This window comes from Pelodiscus sinensis, chromosome 2 (assembly GCF_049634645.1).
Source record: "Pelodiscus sinensis isolate JC-2024 chromosome 2, ASM4963464v1, whole genome shotgun sequence".
Lineage (NCBI taxonomy): Eukaryota > Metazoa > Chordata > Testudines > Trionychidae > Pelodiscus > Pelodiscus sinensis.
Genome location: NC_134712.1, coordinates 19,102,496 through 19,114,866, shown reverse-complemented (window position 1 = coordinate 19,114,866; position 12,371 = coordinate 19,102,496). Strand labels below are relative to the sequence as shown.

General features: G+C 47.0%; 1 protein-coding gene across 2 annotated transcripts in view; it reads right to left on the bottom strand.

Annotated features, from left to right (window-relative positions):
- The window catches only part of TMEM65 (transmembrane protein 65), a 53,449-nt gene extending 41,278 nt beyond the window's left edge, over window positions 1–12,171 (bottom strand). Inside the window, exons 1-2 of one of the 2 annotated variants that reach the window (XM_075920159.1) lie at window positions 11,379–12,171; window positions 1,605–1,685 (exon numbers count right to left, since the gene is read on the bottom strand). In XM_075920159.1, the coding sequence (XP_075776274.1) occupies window positions 1,605–1,685; window positions 11,379–11,712 (415 nt within the window). In that variant the 5' untranslated portion in view covers window positions 11,713–12,171. The remainder of the gene's footprint in view (window positions 1–1,604; window positions 1,686–11,378) is intronic. The other variant, XM_075920160.1, reaches the window with a different exon arrangement.
- Window positions 12,172–12,371: the final 200 nt, after the last annotated feature.

Below are 12,371 nucleotides of genomic sequence, written 5' to 3'. Positions count from 1 at the left end.
AGTTCCTGCTGGTGCCGGTTCCCACTGCCAGCGCTTTAGGGCTCCTGTACATTTCAAAAGCAGAAGTGCCGCAGGGAGCACAGGGTGAGTGGGGATTCAAGCAGTCCCCACTCGCCCTGTGCTCTCTGCGACACTCTCTCCCCTTGTTGCCTCTCAGAGGCAGTGGGAGGGCAGGAGCTGGTACTGGAGGGAGCCGACTTAAAAGCCGGTTCCCCCCAGCACCATCTCTGAGATACCACCTGCCCCACCCCACTGCCTCTATCAGAGGGGGAGGGAGGAGTGATAGGGGATGCTCTTGGGAAGCAGCCCCTGTCTGCAGAGGTCCCACCAGGGAGGTCCCAACTCCTCCTCCCCCGGCCACAGACAGGGGCTGTTGCCAACAAGCAGTCTCTGCTCACAGCTGCCAGGGATGGCCGCCACGAACACAGGCTACTCCGGCACTATACTGTTTGCGGCAGCCAGGGATGGCCATGCACAGGAGCTACTGAACTCAGTGCGAGCCGGGACTGAGCAGTGCCTCTGCATTTTAAATGTAGTTAAAGCCGGTGCACAACAGCAATACAGGTGGCTCCGGAGCTGGCTGCTGGAGCTACCTCCACTGCAGCTCAGAACAGCAGCGCTTATCGACTCGTATAGACAATACAAATTGTATCATCTATACGATTAGCCAGATAATCATATTAACATCCTTATATAGGGTGTATCAGTACAATCAAATATTAAGCAGCATCGCAAGCATTATTCCATTTATTCGCCTCAGCAAAATAAATAAAAATAAAAATAGACCCACTTGCCATAATAAACAGAACTATGCAGCACTTTAAAAACTAACAAGATGGTTTATTAGGTGATGAGCTTTCGTGGGCCAGACCCACTTCCTCAGATCAAATAGTGGAAGGAAATTGTCACAACCACATATACCAAAGGATACAATAAAAAATGAACACATGAAAAGAACAAATCAAATTTCAGAACAGAAGGAGGTTGGGGGGGCGGGGGAGGTAAATGTCTGAGTTAATAATATTAGAGGTGATAATTGGGGAAGCTATCTTTGTAATGGGTAAGATAATTAATGTCTTTGTTTAAGCTTAGGTGTAAAGTGTCAAATTTAAGCATGAATGACAGTTCAGAGGATTCTCTTTCAAGTGTAGTCTTAAAAGGTCTTTGAAGAAGGATGCAGGTAATCAAGTTGTTGAGACAATGTCCTTTCTGGTTGAAATGGCAAGAAACTATCTCCTGTGTTTTGGCAAATTCTCTGGTTTGGCATCTGTCAAGTCCGAAAGGTGCTGGACTAGAAAGGTTCAACCTGTATTTCAAAAATGGAGCATGTCTGTTTCAGTATTAACTAAATGTTAAGGTATCGTTAATAAGCCACTCCACAGGGAGAAGGAAAAGAACTTTCTACAATAGCACCAAAAAAATTCTCAGAATAATTTTTGAGCTTAGCTGACATTCTTGAGAATTGTAAACAGAATTGCAAACTGCATTCCTATCAAAACATGCCAACTACCTCAAAACAAGCAAGCAATAATATTGTCAAACAGATACTTTGCTAGGTTTTTCATGCTGCATAAACCCAGCAAACATAAGAGATTTTACCATACCAAAAGTACTGGTTGACTCTGGTGATGTTACCCACTTCATTGGCTTCTCAAAGGGTACCAGCGGTTTTGGAAATCTCGATGCTAAACATTTTTAAAAGCAAAAATATGAACAAGTAATTCTCTAATTTCTTATATTATTTAAAACCATTCCAACTAACATGATTTGCCTACCAGGGCTGTTATAACTAATGGAAAGGTCTAATCCTGTAAACAAAACTCCCATTGGCTGCAGCATGATTGTCTTTAATAAGATGTTCTTGTGGCAGCATTATACTCTGAAAATTTCAAGACGTAAATAGAGAACTCAGGTGCTATATAAATTTTAAAAAATGGTCTTCATAAAACCAGATTGGACATAACTGTACTCGTTTGTTGCTGAACATAGGGTAAAAATGGACAACTATACCATTTAGACATTTTCTGAGAAGTTTCAGGCTAATTCTGTTTTAAATTACTATTAAATCCTACCCCACTTTTGGTACTCTAAAATATATCAACCACATCCTAGAGAGCTTCTATATAAGAAGCTCCTGTTTTCACAGTTTATACACATTGAACGTACCTTTGGATCAAGTCCTACACAAAACAAATGCAATGCTAGGTGTGCAATTAATTACAATTTTTCACAGATATTTTAACTTGCTTATATGGTACACAATATATTTATTAGAGATAAACATTTAATCTGGCAAAAATAAGACGTGTATATTGAGAGTAAGAGAATATTCCTGTAAGAAATTTAAAATGGAGTTTCTCAACCATTTAAATTTGCAATTTTATTGTTGGATTGATATAGGGTCTGTATTTTATTTTAGTTTAGTTTAAAAATTTAGAGGAATAGAGGAATCAAAAACTGCTAAGTTGTGTAGCTCTCTACTGCAATCAATGGTAATTATGCAACTAGAAATTAAGATTCTTCAACACCTTAAAAGTAGTATATGTTTGTTCTTTTTAACTTTGCAGATTAATAGTTTCCAAGCTCTCAGCTCAGAAGGCTCATAACTGAGGTAACCAATAAAAGATCATCTTCTATCTCAGTGGTCCCCAACCTTTAGAGGCTCCCGGGCGCCCGGGAGGTGGGGCCACTCACGCGCCGGGCGCCCGGGGGCGGGGCCGCACATCCAGGGGCACGCCAGGGGACTGGGATGCCCTTGCACACGGCGCCGGCGTGTGCTCTAGGGCCGGGGGTGGGGCCGCCCGAGCGCCTTGTGCCGTGGGCCGGCGCTGCTCCCCGAACCACACACCTGGGGCCGGCACCGGCGCCACTCGAGCACCGCGCGCCCGCATGTACCCCGGAGCTGAGGCTGCCCGAGCGCCACGCACCCAGAGCCGGTGCGTGTCGCGCGCCTAGCACCGGCACCTCCTGTGCACCGGGGGCGGGGCCGGCGCAGGTTGTCGGCGGGCGCCCACGAATGCCCAGATGGGCGCCATGGCGCCCGCGGGCACCGCGTTGGGGACCACTGTTCTATCTTTTCTCTCTTTTCCACCTGCATCTGGTGCTGAGTGCTTTGCAGGCTTTGAGACATGCTGTATCCTTAATGCCACCCACATTTGTAGAGGGGAAAGATTAGCATGAAACCTAATACAGACGATCTTTACTAGGCAAAAGAGTTTCATCTAGGGATGAGAATAGTGAAGAAATACAACTTGATCCTATTTACTTGATGAGATTGGTATAGTGTTCACCTGACAAGAGAAATCAGACTGTGGTCTACATACTAACACAGTTACACTAATACAATTATTAGTTTTTTCATTGTTTTGATAATGGGAAGTTGTGCACATTTTGTGCCTGTACTTAGACATTTATAACCTTTTTGCAAGAGTAAGCTGATTTGATTTGTGCCAGCAGTTCTAATCCAGTATGACAGCAAGCTCTCGTATGTTTGCAAAACCTACTAGTGAATGCAAAAGGTTAATTAATGGAATAAACGTGGTTAAGATATTTCAGATGGAAATATGTTTCCTCCACCATCTCAAAACGCTTTCTTTTCTGAGTCTCTAGGACTAGCGTCAAGTCCATGGAACTTCTGTATGAAGGAGGCAGGTACTGCAACTCCTGTGTACCTTGTCTAGAATGTTAACAGTACATACAAACAACAGACATGGATTTTGAACTTTGGCCTATCCTGCTTGTACTTTGGATGCAATTTACACAACACATCACTTTACGGGAATCTAACAATTACTGTTTATGATGATTTATTTTAATATTTCTGTGTGGCGAAGCTTAGCAATGTACATTAATTGTCTTTTTTTTATGGTAAAGAATATAATGGGGAAGCATTTACACCACAACAGAAAATCAGAAGCCCTTCATTGCTACTCTCTGTTGACAGGTACAGCAGTTAGCCCAATTATTAGCAACAAATCTTATTTAACTTTAAATTGTTGTTTTATTTTTAAATACATTCTTTGATAATTTGTTCAAACAGCAGAAGTTGTAGTTAAGGTGTAAATATTATACATGACTTTCTCAGAAAAAGAGAATGTGTAAGTGTATATAACACATACGAAACAGCCCAACCAAGGAGCATTCAGAGTCAAGTCTTGCTTTAGTTTGCTTAGCCTGAAGGGAAAAAGCATTTTTTATCAGAATCATGAGCCTCTGTTCATCCACAAAATTGCCACATCAGATTTTGACTCAATGAATTCAATGTGCGCAGAGCAGATTTGGCCTTTTTGTCTGCCCTAGCCACACCCCTTTCTGATGGCTGGAACTGTGGATGCTGCCTTGTTCAGATAAACTCCATAATAGAGTGTCTAACCAGGGAGAGCTAAGTGAGGGTGAATGGAAATAATCCTCAAGCTTCTCTGCCTGAGAACAACTTGAAAATAATTTCAAAGTTGCAAGAAAAAAAAATATGGTACAGATACAGCACACTATCTAGTGATGTACTGTCAAAATGTTAGCATGGAACGCTTTTAAAAAAAAGTATTCCACCTCAGTTGGCAGTAAGGTAAAATTCTCCCTACAATACTCCCTAAAATTTCAATTCTGTTCTTTTTTCCTCCTCACAGTCTTCCCACCCAGAGCTACATGCTCTCCCTCCACTGCTCCTGTGAGAGGTTCCTCTAGGTCAGTGGCTCTCAACCAGGAGAATACATACCCCAAGGGGTACACACACAGAAGTCTTCCAGAGGTACCTGGGGCATGCAGCCCTCAGGGGAATCATGGGACATGTTTAGGGAACTGCAAGTTCAGAGCAGGCATTAAGAAGAGGTGGCAAGCAGAGAAACTGCCTATAGTCCCATGCCACAGGGATCCCTACAAAGCTAAGTAATGTGCTTCAGTCCCACTGCCTGGGGCTTGAGCTTCAAACAAGACAAGTGAAAAATGGCTCTAGGATCACTCTCAAATTTAAATACAATATTTATAGTCCAACTGATTTATTTTCCAATCATGATAAATATGAGAAAGTAAGCAATTTTTCCACAGTAGTGCAATGTGATGCTCGTGTCTGATTTTGTAAACAAGTAGTTTTTAAGTGAGACGAAACTTGGGGTACACAAGACAAATCAGACCCCTGAAAGGGATATGGTAGACTTAAGAAAAGTCGAGAACCACACCTCTATCTAGTTCCCTTCAGAATTATTGTTTGGACACTGCCAAGCACACAGACCTGCTGAGTGAGGGCTAAAAGTATAAAGGAGAGTTTCTGTTTTTATTGTTAAGCCCTTTTCTAGATATTATCAACCAATGTAAGCCAATTGGTAGGGCTGGGAAAAGAAAACAATACTGTACCCAGGATCCGCTTCAGCAACAGGGAGCGGGAGGGTACCTACACTTCTGGAACTAACGTGACATCAAACAAATCAGTTATGTTTGGTACGCATTCCCAGGAATTAATCCTGTAAACTCAGCATTGCTGCATGACTGGGGTGGACAGGAATGTATTACATTTTGAAATACAGTGAAACTTTTGTTATCCAGCACTCTGTTAACTGGCATTGCTCCCAGCCACAATACTGTCACATCTTCAGGAGCACAGACCTGGCTTGGTTTACCATGACTGGCTTAACAATGTTTTATTTAAGAAGCACTAATCATCTTTAACTCAGAATAGAAATGTGAGACCAACTGCCTCACACTACAAAACTACCAATATTAAAAACTTTAGTTTGACTATTATTGTCCATTGGTTTTTCCTAGGTTGATGGGACCCTTAGACAACCGAAATTTTTAGATAACCAGAACGCCCTAATCCCTGAGTGTGCTAGATAACACAGGTTTTACTGTAGTAAGAGTTCAAACTTTTTTCACAGGCCCGCCTGTTCGGATCCGTAGATCCTAAAGGTTGTGATGACTCTGACTCATCAGTTTCTGACGCTTGTTCTTCAGTGAAGCAGCAGTGACAACAGACAGGTTGTTCCTCAGCTCAGGCCTGCTGATGGAGGGGAGAAGAAGAGGAGGAAGAGGAGGCAGTTGCCCAGGGGCCCAACAATGTAAAAGGACCCAGGGCTGCCAGCCACTGCTATTGCCACATTGGCCAGAGCCCCGTGCCCTTTAAATAGCCACTGGAGCACCACACTGCGTGCTTCATGCAGCTCTGAGGGTTGGGGAGGGGCACACTGCACTCCAGGTGGCACAGAGGACTGGTTGTCGAGCCCCAACCCTTCCACCCGAGCCCGTCCCTTTCAAGAGCATGGAGACACACACATCCCCACCATCTTGCTCAGATGGTGTCCACGGAGACTGCTGGGTTCCCTGCCTTAGCCTCTGCTGTATGTGGAAATGGCAGGACATCTTGCCTGCACCATCTAGCTGCACGTCAATTGCTAAACAAATATATTCTTCTTGTCATGGGCTTGGTAATCAGTTGGGAAACAGTCCCCTTTTGGTTCTTGTTGTTAAGTCTCCCAACTGCTCAGTCTCTCCTCTCTGATGAGAGTCTCTGAGAGGGCACCGAAGAGGTAGTGAATGAAGGGAGCCAAAAACCTACTCTTAACTAGGAATTGTTGGTCTACAAGAGGACAGGTGTATCAAGAGCTGAAGCTTCAGGACACATCAGAAGTCCACAGATATGCACCAAATTTAAGTGTCTGATGACAGAACTGCGCACTCCTTTCATTATTTTCTCATCAAGAAGAAAGCATGTAGTAGCAGCAGGCATGGCAAGTTTAACAAAAATCTTGAAGACTGAATTTCTAGTAGCCTTTTAACCAAAACTGACCCCAAAGCAATACCAAACAGACTAATTAAAATATGTTTCCAGGTCAATTCCTTGGTGTCTTACTATGCAATGAGAAGGCAGACTGAATGCATTACATTACCAAATTCATGTTGACAAATTCTAGGCTCAACCACGGATGTTAAAAAGCAAGTAATTGAGTAACTGCGTAACCACTGAAAATCTCAGCAGTTACATGGTTACACGCTGCGGACTCTGTGGTATAAAGCTTCTACTGCAGAGTTCGCAGCACAGGCGGCTTCCCGGGAGCAAAGCCGTCTGGCCCCACTCATAGGCTAGGGCTACACTGCTGGTTTTTTTCCAGAAGATATGAAAAGCGTGCTTGCATTTGCATATCTTCTTCTGATTCTTTTTGCAGAAGAGGTTTTTCCAATATGTGGCCCTGTGTAGATAGGGTTTTTTTTTCCCCCAACATTTGGCCCTTTCGCAAGACCCTGTAAACCTCGATTTACGAGGAATAAGGGGTCCTGCAAAAGAAGGTTTTTTTCCCCCAACATTTGAGCCCATCTACATGGGGCCAAATATCGGAAAAACCTCTTCCGCAAAAAGAATCGGAAGAAGATATGCAAATGCGAGCACAATTTACATATCTTCAAAAAAATGGCAGTGCAGCGGTAGCCCTAGAGAGCCAGCTGCGCTGCAGGCTCAGCAGTATAAGCTTTATATTGCAGAGCCTGCAGTACAGGAAGGCAGGCAGCTCCCTGGAAGCTGGTGTGCACCACAAGCCTGCTTTTAAGCTGGCTCCCAGTGGGTACTGACTCCCGCCTTCTGGCCCTGCTCCTGGGAAGCCAGCTGCTGCTCCTGTGTCAGAGGCAGCAGCACAGGGCGGCAACCAGCTCCCTGGGAGTGGGGCTGCAGGCAGGCACCTGTGTACACTGGGAGCCGGCTGCCACCTCATGCTGCGGGCTCTGACACAGGCAACAGTTATCCTATTACATCCCTCGGTTCAACACAGACAAAATAAAGGGGAGATTGGTGGATCAGGGAAAGTAACTGGAAGATGTGGTAAAAATATCTGTTGCTCTAAAAGTATGTCTACACAGCAACGGAAAACTTGCAGCTGGCCTATACTAACCAACACAAGCTGGGGCTCAGGCTGAGGGACTGTTTCTTTACTGTGTAGACTTCTGATCTTAGGGTCTCAAATCTCATTCTCAATTACCCCAGTAACTTTTCAACAAGTAGCTAAGATCATTTGCACCCTTTTCCCCACATTACATCATTCTCTTTCCAGGGCTGACATTGTAACCATAATTTGTACGTCCGTCACATCAAGACTGGACTATGCTCTACATCAGGGGTGTCCAAACTTTTTTCAAAGAGGGCCAGATTTGAAGAAGTGAACATGCGTGAGGGCCGTCCCCGCACCCTCAGCCCCAAGGTGGAGGGCCCGCGGGGTCGGAGGCGGGCGGAGAGCGCAGGACACGCCGGCCTCACAGCGGCCCGGGGGCAGGGCGAACCCGCAGCCGAGCGGGGGAGCGGGGCTGCAGACGTGCCCTACAGGGCAGGCTCTAGGACCGCGGAGGCCATGGGCGGCGGCGGCACGGCCGGAAGCGGCGCGCTGGGCGCGCCAGTTCAAAAGAGCGCCGGGGAGCCAGGAGAGGGGGAGGAAGCGGGGGCCGTATTAAACCGGAACACGGGCCGCAATTGGCCCGCGGGCCGGACTTTGGACATGCCTGCTCTACATGGTGCTGCACTTTAAATCCAGTAAGAAGCTAACACTAATTCAAAATGTTACAAACCACTCAGCAAGTAGAGCATCCCATTGTGAGATTATTCCAACAGCTGTCCTGACTACCTGAGGATTTCCAGGTGGAGTGGATGATGCTGGTGTAGTAAATACAAATCCCTAAATGACTGGAGGCTGCCTCAAATTAAGTCAAGATTTGTGGAGCTGACTAAGATCCTTCTCATAAGTAGACGTGGCATTCTAATGATGGCCCTTTCCTATGGAATATACCTTCGCCCTCCCCAACCAAAAGAGCCTGGATACACTGACCTTCAGGCGAGACTCAAACAAAATTGAAGAGGGTTTTGGAGACAAATGCTATTTGAGGAGAAATGTTTACTGAGGATGGAGTATCTATTTTATTCTACACTATATGCTCCATTTAGTTCGTCATACTGTGTGAATGAGGTTCCTGCTCAGTCTTTTGTTCATGTTAATTGTGCTTTTAACTAATTCTCAGGAGTACCCAGAGTGTAAGAGAGTACCCTTATAAAATTACAGTTCTAAAACAAGTCATAATTAATTCAAATACAATAAAGATTAAAATGCCCTGATTCTTTTGTTCCTATTTAGTGTTCTCAATACTAAGCTTACAGGTATGCACAGTAGGGATTTTATAGAAACACAGTTATAGACGAAGGCTACCCTGCTGTAACTAGCAGTAATTTAGCAACAAACTACTTAATGAAATCTGTTTTAAGGATGGGAATGGCTAACTGTTTAAGCAGCAGAGGGTTGGAGCAGCTCCCCAACACCCTGGGGGCAGAGGGCTGCTCCAGCCTGGAGGGACCTGCCATGGGCAGGGACTGCTCCAGCCCAGCTGTGGAAGGCGGGTGGGCCACTCCAGCTCAGCCATGGTGGAGCACCGGCCCTGTTTAAGCGGTTAACTGATTAAACAGAATTTTATATCCCTAATCTCTTTATCTCTGTATAAATCCTCAAATATTAGGCTGACATTTTAAAAAAAATCACTTTTCTTCATGTCTTATTTGATCAGCGATTAAAATATTTTGGGAAGTATGCTAAAGAATCCAGCACGCTTCATGGATTGCTTTGCCAAAAGCTAGCAATAGAGCTCCACAAAAGAACTGAATTTTCTCAAAAGGTAGTCACAGAGAAAGCCAGAGGCATTTCAAAAGACTACAACCATAAAGAATAAATATAGCATTCATTTATACATTTACATAACAAAGGTAAAAAAAAAGCATATTATTTCTTCAGTGAAACTGTGATTGTAGGCCTGAAAGTTGTAGCAGTTTTCTATTTACTCACTGCAATGTTTCCTCAAGACTTGCACTTTACATCTACAGGCCATAAAAAGTGCCCTTTGCAAGGACATATATTACAGTACTATCAAAGTCACAGAAAGACCTCTCTCTCTCAAATGTGAGTGATTTCTTTAATAAGTCTCAGTATCTTGAATATTTGCAATAATACAGTTAAATTTTAAGAGTCAGAAATTCAAATTCAGTACTGTTTTACAGGGATTTTGTTGGTTTATTGTTACATCAAGTTTTGAGAACAAAAGATGGGTGAAAATTTTAAAATGTGGTCATCTGCATAGCATCTTCAGAAGCTTATGAAATAACCACACAATGCTTTGACAAACAAACATTATGCTATCCAAGAATTGCCAGGCTGTTCAAGGTGTTGAAAGCACCAGGCACTGTTCCCAATGCAATGTTATGGCACAAAGAGTTTACCTTAATATTTATCTTTAGTACATTTTTCAAGTTACAGTTTTCATGACTCTCCTATTTACTCTACTGCTTTTTAGGTATTCAGGAATAGGAGAGAGAAAACACTGAATTCCTGATAAGAAAGACCTCAATGCTTTATTGAACCAAAACATTAGATCATCATCAAGAAAACTCATACAAGTTAGCTAGAAAAGGTTTCCTCTCAATCATTTCATTTTTTTCTCTACAGTCTATCATTTCACTTTGAGCTGGAACGTCCTGGAGTTCTGAGACCTCCCTAAAATCTGGCATGCCAAATCTCTAAATACCACATAATTTAAAAGCTCAGACAAATATGCCTAGCCTGAAAATAGCGAATTTTATGTTAATACTTTCCTTTCTGCTTCTATGTTCATTAAATTTGTCCATCTAATATGGTAAAGAGTTAGCTCTTTTTCCCTGACCCCCTTAACAACCCGCAGATAGTATTAATTTAATGGGTCACCTTACAGCAGGCTTTCAATCTCTCTCTCGCTATATCTCTCCCCCAATTGGATGCTGAATTGTTTTCGAGTCACTCATAGATCTTGACTACTTGTGTAGTGTCCTATATCCCAATACCTCCTGGGGGGGGGCTCTCTTCTCTGTTCCTAAAGTCCTTCAGATACAACTTTCTCCACCAAATACGTTTTCTACTACAACGGACAAAGATATGCACCAAAGGAATCGCTGCACTATGCGTGCTGTTCCTACTTTTCTTTTTTTAAAACGGAAAACTTTCCATGAGTAACTCTGGGCCCTGTGTAGTATCGCCTTTCACTCCACAAACCAGCTCATCCAAGGCACCCTGAGGTACACCGCTCAGCCCCACCCACCTCAGGACACATTGGGAAGGGGGAAGCAGGCGATGGGCCCTTTCCATGTCACTTACTTTGGGGGGGGGGGCAAGGTGTCACCCACCGGACCCCCGTCACAAAGCGCTGGCAGCCTGGGCCCCGTGCGCGGCCAATGCAGCGGCAGAACAGGGCGCATTGGCACGGGGCAGGCATCGCATGACTTGAGCGGTGCGCAGGGGGCGCTAGGTCCCGCTCCCAGCTGGAGGGAGGGTCCCAGGGCGCTGCGCGACCAGAGCGGCGCAGGGACGGGGAGGCGCTGGCCCCCGCCGGCTGCTCACCTTGCGCGATGGCGATGGACTCGAAGCGGTGCAGCTCCCGCAGCAGGCAGCTCCGCTCGGTGGAGTGCAGGCTGTAGATGAAGTCGCGGGCGCCCTGCGCCGTGTTCAGCGCCTCCATCGGCTCCTTCTTGGGGTGGGTGCCCAGCGCTCGCGGGCGGCCGGGCGGCGCCAGCCCCGAGGCCGGGGGAAGGCGCAGCCCCTCGGAGCCGCCGCGCAGGGTGCCCAGGCGGCGGCTGCAGCAGCGGGGGGCCCGCAAGGAGCCATGGCAGAAGAGGGCGACGGGGGCCCCCGGCCGCCCCAGCAGCGGCACCGCCCGGCTCAGCCACGCCGACATCAGCAGGCAGGGAGCGGCGCTAGGGAGCTACAATCCCCGCCCGGGGCAGGGCCGGGCACCATCCAGGGCAGCGCCCGGGCGCCTGGAACGAGCAGCCGCGGCCGAGCTCGGCTCCTTCTCCCGCCGGTGACCGAGACTGGGGAGGGGGACGCGCTGATCATGGGCTGCCGGCCGGGAGCCAAGGGGGGGAGGCTTCTCGCTCTCTCCGCAGCCGGGCTCCGCGCTGGGTCCGTCACGGCTCCCTGCGCCGCCCCACGGAGGCTCCTGGCAGCGGTACCATCCTCCGGGCCGGGGCAGCTGCAATGGGAACTCCCCGCTCCGCACAGACGCGGCAAACACCGGCGGCGCCCGCGGACAGCCGAGGGGGGCGGCTCCGCGCAGGCGCCCCGAGTGACAGCGGCAGAAGGACGGGCCCGCCGCGCCCTGCCTGGCCCGGCCCCCGCCGCGTGAGGCCCAGCACCGCCCCCTTCCCTCCTCCGCGGGTGCCCGACCCCGGCCTGCTCCGGAGCGCCCGGGCGGAGGAGCCGCAATGAAAGCCCAGGGCAGTGCTCAGCTGCAGCCGGGCACCCTCCCTCTGCTCCCGGCTCAGTCCCCCGCCAGGAGCGGGCTAGTCCTCCCGCTCCACCCCAGCCATCTCCTGCCTCCGTCCCCGAGCGCTG